Raw genomic sequence first — 15203 nt, 5'->3', positions numbered from 1 at the left:
TAAAACGTAAAGAAACACTCACTTTTAATTATCCTACATGTAAACATATAGTAAAAAGAATTAAGGGAGGTAATAAAATATTTTGTTTTCCTTATAATGCTTATTGGATATACAAATCTGTTAAAAAGCTTTAAGAAAACAGTTATTTCTTATATAATTTAACTTGAAAAATATATAATTTCTTTAGTATACTTTAGTCACAAAAATAGTGGCAGCCACTCCAAACACAAAGGCCTTATGAGGCTTTAAATTTGAAGGTCAAGGTCATTCAGAGGCCAAGGTTATCTTCATATTAATTTTTTGAAGGTCCAGTTCAAAGCTTTGTTGTGTTCAAATATGAAATTAATAAGTATATTAATACCAAAATTATTACTTCACAAATATTTCCTTATATAATGTATAGTGAATAAAACAACAAAGGGCCATAATTCTGCTAAGACTAAACGCAGCAAAAATTCCTGTCTGTACGATCATCAACATATTAAGGTTGATCATCTGTGAAAGTTTGAACAAAATCCCCCAAGCGGTGTAGGAGGAGTTGCGTTCACAATTTTTTTTCCATATATAATGTATAGTGAATAAAACATCAAAAGGCCATAATTTTGCTAAAACCAATCACAGCCAAAATTCCTGTCTTTACGATCATCTACACATTAAGGTTGATCATCTGTGAAAGTTTGAACAAAATCCACCAAGCGGTGTAGGAGAAGTTGCGTTCACAATTTTTTTCCCTATATAATGTATAGTGAATAAAATATGCCCCCACTTAAGATGGAATGACCTTCGGAACTTAAGACTTTTTCAGAGGAAGAGAGAGTGAGTACATAAAACTAGATCCTGGTCTGGTTGAAACTTCATAGAAGTAACTAGTAATTATCGTTTATGTTTTAATGGGTTTCTTTATGCGGCGAAAGGGGGCCTTTCTGCCGCCTAAACATGCCCTCTGCATGCGTTGAAAATCGCCGCATAATTTTGTTTGACCATCTTTATGCAGCAACACCGCTATGCGGCACCACAATGCCCCGACATATATTGTCTACGAGTCAAAGTCACCAGGGTCTACCAAAGCAGCCCAACAAACCGACAGACAAAACTTACCCTGATAAGAGGTTTCTAGAGGACCTATAAGGTCCATGCCCACTTGCTTGAAAGCCTCGGCGGGAACTGTGATAGGTCGCAGTGGCTTCTTTGCTTTCTTCAGGTTCACCTTTCTTTGACAGTTGTCGCAGTTCTGTATAAACGTGTGTACATCTTCGAAACATCCTTTCCAGTAAAACCTAGTCGAAATCTTTTCCCATCTGAAACAAAGCAAACATAACTATTAGTCCAGATAAGTTACCAAAATACAGTCAACCTTGCCTTAGCGACTCACTGATTTAGACAACTTCCTGCCGTATACGACCCTGTTTACGACCGCCTGACGTAAAAAAATCTATATAAAGTCACTGACTGAATTAAAAGACTCCCTGTCTGACGCCACAAACGACCGTAATGTTTGCACCCCGTGATGATAATATGGCTTAATTAAACGAATTTCATGCATTTTTCAGTCATTAACATATAGCGCTTCGGATCTTGGATTTCTTACCAGCGTGTTAACTTTACTGTGTGCTATGGCAAAAATGTTTATTTTTCTCTTTTATTATCTGAGTTAAGTCAATTTAACCATAACTTCTAATATGTCCAAAATTGGACGATCTGTGGATGCACGAGTTCATTTTATATAATCCGTACGAACAACTTTTCTTGTGAGAAAATCGAATTGGAGCTACCAACCTAATTAAAATTTCGAAATTTCAAAATCCCTGCTCCTTTTAGTATTACCAAACAATAATAAAATATGATGGAAATATAATCTCATATAAACCTATCCATTACCCGATGAATAAACGCGGGATTTGAAAACTCAACCGATGTGCAGTAATATGATATCACGGCAGACAAAATGGCTTGCAAAACAAGTAAAAAGGAATTAGACAAATAATAATGCAAATACGTATACATATTCTAAATAGGGAATATCTTATATCAATTTAAATACCATAATCCAAGAAAAAGACAGGCATCAGGATTTACAAGAACAAATAATAAATTGAAACACTTGACGTTAGTGGACCTGAATTAAAAGACTCCCAGTCATACGTGACCTTTTTGTTAAGGTCTCACGGAAAGTCACCTATTACAAGTTTCACTGTAGTATCATTACTAAAAATAAAGCTAGCCATGGATGCACCTGAGACAAGTTGAAATCCAATACATGTTGTTCTAAATGTTCTAAATGACGATAGAATTATTAGAATTAGTTTTGAGTTTACATAAGCAACTTTCAATGACTGTGGCGTAGTGGTATAATGGAAGAATGCGGAACACTACACATGTTATGATCATGGGTTCGATCCTCATAAGTGCACAGATACAACCTTTTCCTTTTCGGCGGAATTCAAATACTTTCCTGGCATTCTTATAGTTTACTTGGAGGATACTGTCTACTTATTATGTGTACTCGGACCTTATTTGAATTATACATGCAAAATCGAGATAAGTGAGGTTCTCGTGATTTAGATTTTTACATAACATTACTAAATACAAACTATGTAATTCTTTCCAAAAATGAAATAACAAGAGCTGTCACTGTAAGAGACAAATGCCCCCCTAGCACATTGACCTTAATTTGACCTTTGACCTTGAAGGATGACCTTGACCTTGAAATGTTTGAACTCAAAATTTGCAATTCTGTGAAGTTTGATTCAAATCCATTCAATAGTAAAGAAGTTATGGCTGAGACACGAAAAAATTGAACTTTGACCTTTAAGTGTGACCTTGACCTTGGACCTGGGGGACCCGAGAGTTGGATGCGACACACCGTCTCATGGTGCTTTACAATTCTGTGAAGTTTGATTCAAATCCATTCAATAGTAAAGAAGTTATGGCCAAGACACGAAAGATTTGAACTTTGACCTTTAAGTGTGACCTTGACCTTGGACCTGGGGAACTGAGAGTTGGACGCGACACACCTTCTCATGGTGCTTTACAATTCTGTGAAGTTTGATTCGAATCCATTCAACAGTTAAGAAGTTATGACGAAGACACGAAACGGGACGGACGGACGGACGAACGAACGAACGGACGAACGGACAGACAGTGCAATCACTATATGCCTCCCACTTTGTGGGGGGGGGGGGGGGGCATAAAAAAAACTTCCTCACTTGAGGTTCGAACCCACAACCGCTATCGTCATAGATCTGAACGATACCACTGGGCCAGCGACTCTATATGAGAAATTAATATCTGTAATTTCATTAAGTACAGAGCATTTTAGAGGACAATTAAATTAAAGTGAATATGCTAATGCATCAAGTAAATAAAATACTTATCAAAACAATAACATTTACCTGGAGTCATCCGATCATTACACCCCTATTTATTGACAATAAACTCGTATCTCATAATCAGCTTTTTTAAACGGACTATACTTTAATATTGCACACTGCATATCAAAATAAACCAGTATCATTTACTATTGGCATGAAAAGCGGACAATATATAGACAAAACACTTTATTTCAGTTTTATCTAATAATGGAATGATCCAAAGACCTGTTCACCTATATTATAAACTTTAAAATCAAGTACCGTTATATATTCTTTACCTTTTTCAGTATAATGGTTTTGTCAGCGAAAACCAAAATATTGCGTTCGGACTGTTCTCACAATATATTTACAGTTATTATAATCGAAAATTAATCATAACTGATACAAAGATCTAGAGCTTAATGTTAGTTTGTAAAACGACTCATCTGATACGCCTTATTTATACATACATGACTGTTTTAAAGCATGAAATAACTTTGAGAGTATCCCCTGCCTGTCGGTTGTTCGCTCTCAGTGTCCGTGTCCGTCATAATCCGTACAAGTCTAATAACAAGATAGTTGTCTCGTTATAACGAGATACTTAGTCGTTTTTACGAGATATTTATCTCGTTATTACGAGTTCAGTCACGTTTTGACGCTTTTGTTATTCAGCTTTCGTACTAATTTAAATAATCTTAAATGTCATATCTAACACAGGCTCACAGGAATCACAAGTTCCTTTTTGGTCATGATAATGAAATCATTATATCAAACTTACGTTTTTGAAACTCCCAAATGTCCTCCGTGATCTGATGCATGCATGCTCTGAATGATGTCATCTGTCTTCCCTTTCTTAACAACTTGCAAACGTTTTGATGAGCTGGTTTTCTTATAATACAACCCGTCATCAAAAATAAAAGGTTTGCACTTTCTACGAAAATTCCTCTTTTTGTTCTTGTCTTTTACAGAAACGGGATACTTCCCATTTTTTACAAACTCTACAACATCTGTGTAATCTTTCTCGTCCATGCTGCAAGGTTGGACTGACTGCTTACCACAGACCTTTATATATACACGCGTTTACGTAGAACTGCTTTCGGTGTCGCTGTCGTTTTCTTTGATGTTGAACGAGCGGCTTTTCTGAGGTAAATCAAAGGAACTATTTTTAGAAATGATGCAGTCTGCATAAAACATAAAAAAACACCGCTCAGTGACATCATGGACTTTGATGTAAGTCATGGCACGAACAGTGACTGCTTAAATAGCTCCTCAAAGCCTTGCATTTTTAACACATTCGTTTTAAGCAATGCCTCCACGGTATGAACAAAGGCTATCTAACGTCAGATGAAGTAGAACAATGTTGTCTTTGAAGTTGAATCATATACAGCTACGTTAAAGCGACTTATGTATATTGTATTACATTGATGATAATTTAAATGAAATTCAAATGGAAGCAATTTTATATTTCATTTCAATAGATGTAGACACAGCAGCTTCTGCAGCAGTAACATGCAGCGGCTCCAGAAGCAAAAACAACAACAACAAATATAAAAGCCATAGAAACACGACAGTGACTTGAATTGATATAGATATGTTAGTAACAGGCTAAGTGGGGGGGGGGGGTCAATATTTTACAGATAAAATCGGGGGGTCATTATTTTATAAGGGGAGTCAGTATTTTATAGAAAATGGTCATTATTTTATATAAAATAATGACCGGGGGGTCATTATTCTATGGGGGTCACTTTACAACGTTACAGGGGCAGACGCTCTGTGTATATTTCCGCCAGGATGTTTACCATTTTTTTGATTCCGACAGCTTGAATTCATGATATATATCGCAGAAAAAAAACATGCTACTCTGGCATGCTCGATTTCCTGCGTCTTTTCCACGATTTATTTTTACCATTGCTCTATAAAATGTTTATTTTTCACTCACGAAAAGGCTTTAAGTGTCTTTAAACAAACAAACACTTAGAAACTTCACGCGTTCACCCCCATCCATGCCTCGTCGAGGTCTGTTTTGTCAAATTTAATGCATTTTTTTCCAAACAATGCATTCATTTTTCCTAATATTTGGAAATATGATAAAACTATGTTTTCAACTGATTTATGGGCTATTCCGCAGTTTCAAATGATTGATATAAAGAATTTTGATGATTTTACTGATTACTCAAACTATTTTTGATCATTTCAAGATACTGTTTGACACGAACACTCCCTGAATTGCTTTTTTTTAAATATTTCTGAGCCCATATTCATAGAAGTCTTTAGTCTGAGTTTGAGACTTAGACTAAAAAACATTTTGTTGATAAAAAGTCATTTATGTCATTCCTATTGACAAAAGGATAATATGTAATAGTAAGACCAGTCATAGATAACATATACAGCAATTTTGACCATGATCATTATTACACTGGAAAATCAAGTGTTCATTTTTGAGTCTTAAGCCTCACACTCAGACCCAGAGTGTTAGTGAAGACGGGCTCTGAACTTTGAACAAAAACAATATTAAAACAGTTTTTTTGCAAAAGGCTGACGAGACAGCCGCATTGAGGCAGGGACAAAAAAAAAACATGAAAACCATCAGCCTTACTGGCATTTTTTTTTTTTTGAAAAGTTGCTTTTCTTTATTGCATGTTTTAATTAAGACTCATACAATACGCCAACTGTCGTGTAGTACGATTGTACATGTACAACATATATATGTATACATGAATATTTACACCTCAACTTCCATTCCTTAAATGTACTGCCTTTCGGCAATTGCGTTCATCAATCGATGAATGCAACATTTTCGGATATGTTCGGATCGCAATTCATCGCTTAACAATATACATGAATATTTTTTATCTTGTTATTGTTTGTATTGTGTCAGCATGTGCCGTAAAATATAAAGTAACATTTTAGAAGATGTTAAATAATGATATGTTAAATGTATCGTTACCAGAAGTGTTCCAATTTTACGTTTAAACGTGGTTTCAAGTGGTTGATCTATTCCCGCGTTTTCGTGACGTCATTTGATAAAACGTTTCCGGTTACAATCGGGTCGTTCTATTTACAGAATGGGTTAGACAGGATTACTGAATAGTTTTCTTAAATGGAATAAAGTATTTTTTAACAATTCTTGAATAAAAAAAATGAACTATTGGTGTAAATATAAGTAATGAATTGGGTCATCAACCCCGCAATTAATTCCTTAAATAATTCCCCTTGAAGTTCACCAACCCTTCGATATAACACAAACTAAACTGTAGCCGGTATTCAAATTGGGTGGACAATGTTTGTAACTTTAAAAACATGGCCGATTACGGTATTTAAAAAGAAAGAAAAGCGCACTGGACGTGTCTATTTTTAGTTCTGAAAGTTCATGTCAATGCTTTTCAAATCAAAACAAGACGACCATTGATGGAAAGAATAGAAGGGGGGGCCGGATGTAGCCAATATAAAGAACTGTTAGCAATCAATGGTTAAGCAGTGACTGAGTTCAGACAAAAATAGCTGAATGTACCCTGGTATGGTTTTGTTCCTGTAGTTCGATGTTGCTCTTAATTTAAATAAATATATTTCAGATATGCCTTGACATCACAAAGATCGTAGCCATGATGAGCGAAACGCCATATGGCTCCATGTCCATGAACGACTTCCGGCGGCAACAGTTCGTTCTGGTTGATGGCGTCCTCAAGCTGTCCGACGTCGACGATTCTGGATTTGATGACTCGCACTGCGCGAGCCCACGGGACTGTGACGTCAAGTTTTCAAGCACGAATTTTTCTCAAAGGTGAGCATTGGGAAAAAAGAAATGGAGTTATTCCGTCATGACATATTGAAAAATCAAAATCCTAAATCGAGGACATTGTAACGATTCAAGGTCAAGTCGTAGATTAGCATACACAAATCGTACCTCTATTTCATCAAGTATTAAACAGTAACAAATTGTCGCTGAAAATCTAATTGACCTTGATCCGAATGGAGACCGATTGTTTCCATGGTTACTGGCTGTTTGTTGGTGCATTTTGCTCTTGTTGTTTGCAGGTGTTTTGAAACAAGTTGAATTGATTGCTGAATATCATTACAGATCAAGATGTATACGAGGTCGATGCATAGAGTATAACGAAAAGAAAAATATCTACAACGCTGGTCGCCATTTTGTGACATTCCTGCTACCTCATGGCGCTCCTCACACTCTTCGGCCAATCATATCCGAGATATTGGACGGGTATAAAAATCTTACGATGACGTCAAAACGCCTCCTAGTAGTTATGAAAAGACTGACAAGGCTGTACGAATCTGGCTGGTATCTCAATAGGACGTCACCCGCCAAGTACACGTCATGTACGTTCAGTATATGGATATTTTTTTCTCCTGGATGAATGCTTGTTTTAACAACACTAAATTTGTTCCCCCTTTCGGTTAAATGACATGATATACGTTGTCACTAGGTTTTACACTTGATATGTGTATTTGTGACCTTGACTTTATTGCGACCTTTTCGTTGATCAAATGTTTGCTTCATTCAAGTATCGCACGGCCACCATTGTTTTTTTTTAGAATAATCGTCATACATATTCATGTACGTATAGAGATGATAATGCGTACTACATGTACATCTACTTGAAGTACAATGCATCATACCGGCACAAATATAAAGTTGACCTTGAGCGTGACCACATTGACCTTCAGCGTGACCTTCAAATGTAATAAGCACAATTTGTAACATTACCCTTCATTTCCATACGTTTCAGCCTATAAAATGGTTGATAACACAGACATGCCTGGTTTCCATGACTACCGTTGCCGTATGTCTGTCTCCATGGCAACATGCACCTGGTCCGCGTATGACGTCAGAGAGGCGGAAGATGTTTGTTCAGCAGACGACGAGTGTAAAGCGTTCGTTGTGGCACCATACAAAACTTGGACAGGTAAACTTCTTATAGTTGGTCGAAAAAGAGTATTGCTGATTTTAAGTCAGACTGCTTTATAGCAAAGTAGACATACTGTATTATTGACCAAATATTATAATATAAATTGACCGTGTGATTCGACGCCGTAGTTCGTAGTTTTACGAAAACAACAACTATGTACACTATTGATCGAATGTATTACGGGAAAATGAGAGCAAACGCCTGTGTGTTTCTACTCTAACGTTTCTTGTCGATGAATTTCATACGAGGGAAATATTATATGTAGCTTTGACAGTTTTGCATGGAACACATTACATGTACGTTCATTTGCTGTATTTTCAGGGCGCACCGTTGTTCATTTCAAGAATGGTGTTGGGTCTCTTGCACACAACCCAAATACAACCCTGTATGTCAAACCTGGCTTGTGACATCATCAGAGATCACCTAGGTTTGCGTACAACCCAAATACAACACGAGTTCCTTATCCCGGATGATGACGTCAACGTCAACGCGGATGATGGCTACAACGTTAACACGAAATGTTGACGTTAACGTCAAACTGGAATTATAACATTGACGTTTAACCGGGATAGTAATATAAACGTTATACGGGTTGATCACGTTGACGTCAAACAGTAGATGACGTCAGCGTTTTACTGGAATTAAGGCGTCAACGTACTATTAAAGTATCGGTGAATCTCGATTTAGTTTAAAAAGAGAGGAAAGTCTCGGAAGTCTTGTATTTTAGAGAGCTATGTGATAACTCCCCTTCGTTGTGAATAGCATTAATTGTGCAATGTGATATTTAGCAGGGTAAACTAATATTTGAAGATCTTTTAAAGATGTTAGCTTGAAATGTAATTTCAAAATATGGTATATTGGTTTATTAGTTGTACCTATGTCCGATTAACGTATTTAAATTTTAATTGAGGCCATTTTCATTTATTTTAACTGATGATTCAATATTGTTTATAGTAATTGACAAAATGGGCATTCTTACAGTCAATTAAATGACCCTTGGTCACTGGAACATGTGTATTTAATGTCAAACAGGTATGATTTTGCATGACTGTATCTTTGCGATAGCAAGGATGATATCCTTACCGCATCAGCATTTTCTGTAGTCTAATAGTAGCTTTAAGCTGCTATAAAATAAACATATCATGTGTTTCATGTACATGGCTTGTGGCCGATAATGCTCTGAGAAACTTTGTTCAGTCAATCTCAGAAAAAATATCTTCTTTGAAATCAAGCGCTTTTTTGTTTAATTTTCTATAGTGTAATTTGTTACTCTTTTTGCAAAATAGGAACTCAACATTTCAAGGTTTTGAAGCACTTTTTCCGCCCAAAACCATTAAGTGAATTTCGAATCAAGTGCATATTCTATGGCCTGTCATTAAAGAAAAAAACGTCTGCAGCCGTCAGCGATTTTGCATGTTCTTTTTAATGTATCTCATGGAACTAACTACTAAAGAGGCGGGCTCATTACACCACATATCATCAATATATGTACTGTTTCAATTGGTTTCACTTCATCCGGCCAAATTTAAATCATAGCTTTTAATTGCTCTTTTAAGGACGACGCATTGACAAGGAAACTCTTTGAAGAGTTGAAACTTACTGCTGGTAGCCGCAGTTAAGGCGGTACAAATTGAGTGTGTCTTATGGTGCAAATTGGCCTTGTTATTGCGCTTTGTTTTACTGATTGAAAAGAATGTTGTTTTTTATTTGCAGTCTATATATATATATAGCGTTGCACTGAAGCAAATTTAAATTATATGTGGATTTACATTTCAAAAGTTTTCTCCATATAATTTTCTTTTATTTCAAATCAATGTTTCCAGCTACAGTCCACTCCTTTAATCTCGTCTGTTGTTGTTTTTCCAAAATAAATCATGTTATTGTGAAAGCTTTGGCGTCGTTATGCATGCGAAAACTTGGCCTGAACTCAAAAACTGTTGCACTCATATAACCATTGGAAGTGTAACTATGCACATACAATGTCTGTGACAATGCCAATAAGTCTGGCTTTATAATTTTATTAGGTAAGCCCCTTGTTCGACTGAGAAAAAAATCCCCAGACAAGAGTTCGCATCCGCTGAATATCAGTATTTTTTAGCATTTAATTTTTCAATAAAGATGCAGTATTGTATTTCACGATTGGGTGGATTGAATGATGGGTAAGTTTCAATGAACTATGATTACTGCGAAAAATAATATCATGTTGTTGCTTTTTCTTCTGTTTGGCACCCAATGCTTTGAGCGGTACTCTCGCTAAAACGTACACAACTTGTTACGCCAAATAGGTTGTACATTGTTTTGTTGCTGTTTAGTAATAAAAAATTGAATATTTGTATTGTTGGATTGTTGTGTCTTTGAATTATGATGCACTACAGCGCATTATTCCTGCAAAAACCACAGGTAGCTAGGACAGGACGCACATGATGATGATGATGATGATGACGATGACGACGACGACGACGATGATGATGATGATGATGACGATGACGATGACGATGACGACGACGACGACGACGATGATGATTATGATGACGATGATGATTACTGCTGCTGCTGCTGCTACTGCTGCTGCTGATGATGATGGTGAAGATTATTATCATGATGTGAAGGAGAAAGATGACGACGACGCTGATGATGATTACGACGACAACATTGGTGCTGCTGCTGCTGCTGCTGCTGCTGATGATGATGCTGATGATGATGATGGTGGTGACGATGATGATGATGATGATGATTATGTTGATGAAGAGGAAAAAGATTGATTTTGTGTTTGTATACTGGTTACATGTCGTCATAATAAGAATGTATCGTCATTAAGCTAAATGTTGATCGGCATATTCAATAGATTAATAAATTAACAAAGAGGCGTTCAATAATAGCATGCACGCATCAAACTGTTTTACGATCGAAACAGAAGCAAACATTTCAATAGAAATGTCTCTTGACTTTTCATATCTATTTGTATCCAATTGTTTGAATACCGCTAATGTGTTTTACATCGGCATTGACGTGTAAAAATAGGCGGTAATAAATAAATAATATTTTTGTTAAACATCTATTGTCTAAGACATTAAACGACGAGTATGATAAAACATTCTTTGGCACTCGTATGCGGTCATTAGGAAGGGAGTAAATATTAATATACAAATACAGAACATAATTATAGAACGGAGGATTATGCGGCTTAATCCGTTAAGTGACAAGTAACGGAAAGTACGGACACAATAAAATACGAAAGGACTTATGTCATAATTTCTTATAAAACCTACTTGCTTCTTGTTTGTACTTTTTGAAAACGATTTAAATGGTACAATTTTAAACAATAACTGGTAGTATTGAATAAACAACAATAAATCAACGATTGGACTGATTCGTGGAAATCGATCAATTGTACATTCCGTAGCATTTCTATAAAGAACGGAATAATAAAAACTCAAGCAGGACTTCGAACATGGCGGAGGGTACCAGCGACGGATCGCCTCATGACGGCGAAGAGCCAGAAGTTATTATTTACGAGTACCCATGCATGGAGTGCGGCGACAATGGCTACAACACAGAGGCGGCGTACTACTGCGAGAACTGCGGCCGACAACTGTGCCGGATGTGCCTCCGGGAACACGACCGGAAGTTCCGCTTCCATCTTGTACTGGGGTCCGACCAGCGAGACCGATGGCCGGAAGCGGCTGCCGGTGACGGTGAGGGAACGTGCCCACTCCATCCGGATAAGCCCCGAGACATGATATGTGTGGACCACAATGAGACATGCTGTTCCCTCTGCACTGATACCCTCCATAGGTATGGCATGACTTCGAATATTACTGTAAGATGTTTCAATTATCATGCTTTTTTATAATATGAAGACACCGTCATACACAGTTTGGATCTAGAGTTAAAAATCTTGCATGTTTTTTGTCTATTGAAAATGCTAATGACCGGTTTCTTGACCCGGTTTCTTGGTTTTGAACTGTATTTAATCCTGTCTCAGAATACCGTTTACAACGCTTTGTCTGATTTCATTCAAGATACATTTCCTCTGCCAAACCAGTCATGTTGTCAGTTAGCGCTAACAATCGCTCATGTCAGCTTAATCTTCTTTGGTATTTCTGGTGCATCAAAGAACAAACACTGCAAACGCAGATAAAATTCGCAAACTTATTAATAAGCACATTGCGTTGTAAGGTAACCGGCCATAAACAGTTAAGAGCATGTATTGGGTTTGCGGTCCAGGTATTGTTCATTAGTCGTAAGAATTAATATTAATATTATGTAAGGACGCAAGTTATTCAAATGTCGTAACTCTTTTTGTTCAGATCATGCAAAAACGTCCATTCGCTCAATGAAAAAGGAGGTCAATCAAAACATAGCAAGAAGGACAACCGATTGCCCGGAAAGCATCGCCGCCTGTCACACTTCTCCCGGCGCTCCAGCCGAAACGCCATCACCGGCGACCACGTCTATACCGTCATGGACCGCCAGTGGTATTGCGTCCGCCTGGACAGTGATGAGAAGGATTGTGAAATCACTGGCCTTTGTCAACTAGTGGACGGATACATTATTGTCATCGATCGAAAGAATTGCAACATTAAAATGCTCGACGACGAAGCCAACTACGCCATCATTTCTCACTGTGCATTACCTGAATTTCCAATGGACGTCTGCGTTATCGCTGATACAGAAGTTGCCGTTACGGTGACGGAAGTTACAGAATTGAGAACCAGTATCAAAAATGAGATTCATTTCATTGGATTGATAGAAGGACAGTTGGAAGTGACGAAAGTAATCACACTTAGGCATGGATGTCAAAAGATCGCCCACCACCAAAGTCATCTGTACGTTGCGGACCCTTACACAGTGTACAAATACACAATGGGAGGTCAACTCATAAAGAAGATATTTCAGAACAAATCAGGCGATTGTACAATAGAAAGCATGTCGCTTAGCAACGACGGAAGTCGGATATACCTCGCGAATAGGGAAACTCAACAACTTATCACAATGGACATCGAAGGCCGCCACGTTGTCACTTTGAAAGATGATGACCTCAGTCTGCCCTCGGCTATCTGCGTGTCCAAGGTGAGTGGTCACGTGTTTGTGAGTGGACAGTGGTCAAACACCATCCTTCAGGTGGACAAGGATGGCAGGAGAAAGATGGTCACTCTAGCGAGAGAAGATGACGGCTTGGAGTTTCCGCAGACCATGCTTTTTGACGGTCACGCGTGCGCCATTGTGGTCGGTAACTGGGAGACAGACCATATCCTGGTCATAAAACTGAAATAGCTGGATCGAATAAGACCTGACTAAAATGGTATTGTGACTGACTGGGTGGTTGAAGCGTTTGGTTTTTAATCGTCGGCTCGCTTAAAACTGCGTTGGTAGTAATTCATTTGACCCTTTTCAATACTCTGTGTTATTTTTAATATATTTATTTAGAAACATCTGTATTAACTGAAAAAAAACTATTGGTTTCGTAATTAAAAATGTAATTATCAAAAAACAATCCAACCATCCTCGAACAACAAAAACTTATAGGTTCCTATAACGGACGTCGAAGAGCGCGACGTTGTGACCTAGAAGATGACCTCTGCGTGCCAAAGGTCAAGGGATTGTGAGTGGACAGTGGTCAAACACGACCCTTCAGGTGGACAGTGACGGAAGCAGAAATATGGATACTCGAGCAAGGGAAGATGCCGACTGGGAGTTGTCGCACACCATGCTTTTCGACGTCCATTCGTACCCCATCGTGGTCAGTAATTAGCGGATTGATCGTATTTTTGTCATAAAACTGATTTTGGCAGATTTTGATGAAAACCGTCAATGTACTGATCTGTGCATAATAGTGGTGTTCTAAAAAGGTCAAATAAAATAAACTGATTCTTTACGTAAAGGTTATTGTATTATTGTACAATTATTAAGTGTTTTGTGATTATTATGCTATAGAATGGACTTGATACAAATGAAAAAGGACTTTTTATTGTTACAAATTGAGTTGAGAAAGGACTTTTTATTGTTACAAATTGAGTTGAGAAAGGACTTTTTGTTGTTACGAATTGAGTTGAGAAAGGACTTTTTGTTGTTTACCAATTCAGATGAATAAAGACTTTTTGTTATTTACCCATTAGGATGAGCAAGGACTTTTTTGTTTACCACTAAGGATGAGCAAGGATTTTTTTGTGTTGCACCAAGTAGGATGAGCAAGGATTTTTTGTGTTGCACCAAGTAGAATGAGCAAGGACTTTTTGTGTTGCACCAATTAGGATGAGCAAGGATTTTTTGTGTTGCACCAAGTAGAATGAGCAAGGACTTTTTGTGCTGCACCAATTAGGATGAGCAATGACTTTTTGTGTTGCCCCAAGTAGGATGAGCAAGGACTTTTTGTGTTGCACCAAGTAGGATGAGCAAGGACTTTTTGTGTTGCGCCAAGTAGGATGAGCAATGACTTTTTGTGTTGCACCAAGTAGGATGAGCAAGGACTCTTTGTGTTGCACCAAGTAGGAATGTTCGCATCCAGTTCTTATTTGAAACGAACAATCAAACAGAATATGTTCAGGAAACAACAAACAACACAAAGTCGAGCATTTGGAACCAGACAGAAACCATAGATCTGTGGGGGTTTTATTTCAATACTAGTCAGTCTATCAGTATGTTGGCGTCAATAACCAGCTCAGATTTGAAGGTACTCGCTCATGTTTTGTAATATGCACTTTTTGTATGACGAAATAAAGTGTGGCAAATCATAAGTTGTTTTAAAACCAAGATACCAAAAGCTGGAATCACTCTGCAAATGTTGATATTTGCTCAAAAATCATCTGTGGAGACCACAATCTTCATTAGCGTTTACAATAATCGCTTATTTACAGCTGTGTTGTCGCGTGATTGGTTGACTGGTGACATTATCACGGGATGTTATCAATTTATTGTTAAGAAGTCA

The 15203-nt window shown here is 37.5% G+C and overlaps 2 protein-coding genes across 4 annotated transcripts in view; both read left to right on the top strand.

The window, feature by feature from the left end:
• The window catches only part of LOC128209199 (extracellular tyrosine-protein kinase PKDCC-like), a 39458-nt gene extending 28848 nt beyond the window's left edge, over window positions 1-10610 (top strand). For all 3 annotated transcript variants that reach the window (XM_052913130.1, XM_052913128.1, XM_052913129.1), the window contains exons 4-7: window positions 6923-7131; window positions 7429-7685; window positions 8096-8272; window positions 8597-10610. In XM_052913130.1, coding sequence (XP_052769090.1) covers window positions 6923-7131; window positions 7429-7685; window positions 8096-8272; window positions 8597-8682 — 729 coding nt within the window. In that variant the 3' untranslated portion in view covers window positions 8683-10610. The remainder of the gene's footprint in view (window positions 1-6922; window positions 7132-7428; window positions 7686-8095; window positions 8273-8596) is intronic.
• Window positions 10611-11410: 800 nt separating this feature from the next.
• LOC128209416 (uncharacterized) lies at window positions 11411-14996 on the top strand. Its single transcript, XM_052913440.1, has 2 exons — window positions 11411-12070; window positions 12586-14996. Exons 1-2 carry the CDS (start codon window positions 11727-11729, stop codon window positions 13550-13552), a joined length of 1311 nt encoding a protein of 436 aa, XP_052769400.1. The 5' UTR covers window positions 11411-11726; the 3' UTR covers window positions 13553-14996.
• Window positions 14997-15203: the final 207 nt, after the last annotated feature.

The sequence above is a fragment of the Mya arenaria genome, chromosome 11 (genome assembly GCF_026914265.1).
Source record: "Mya arenaria isolate MELC-2E11 chromosome 11, ASM2691426v1".
Taxonomy (NCBI): Eukaryota; Metazoa; Mollusca; class Bivalvia; order Myida; family Myidae; genus Mya; species Mya arenaria.
The sequence above is the reverse complement of the archived record's forward strand: the minus strand, read 5'-3'. Positions and strand labels throughout refer to the sequence as shown.

What these genes read in the sequence shown, in the direction of transcription:
- LOC128209416 (XM_052913440.1), top strand. Translation starts at nt 11,727, where the DNA reads ATGGCGGAGGGTACCAGCGACGGATCGCCTCATGACGGCGAAGAGCCA. An exon ending in TGCACTGATACCCTCCATAG is followed by an intron (nt 12,071 to 12,585) that starts GTATGGCATGAC and finishes CTTTTTGTTCAG; the next exon opens with ATCATGCAAAAACGTCCATT.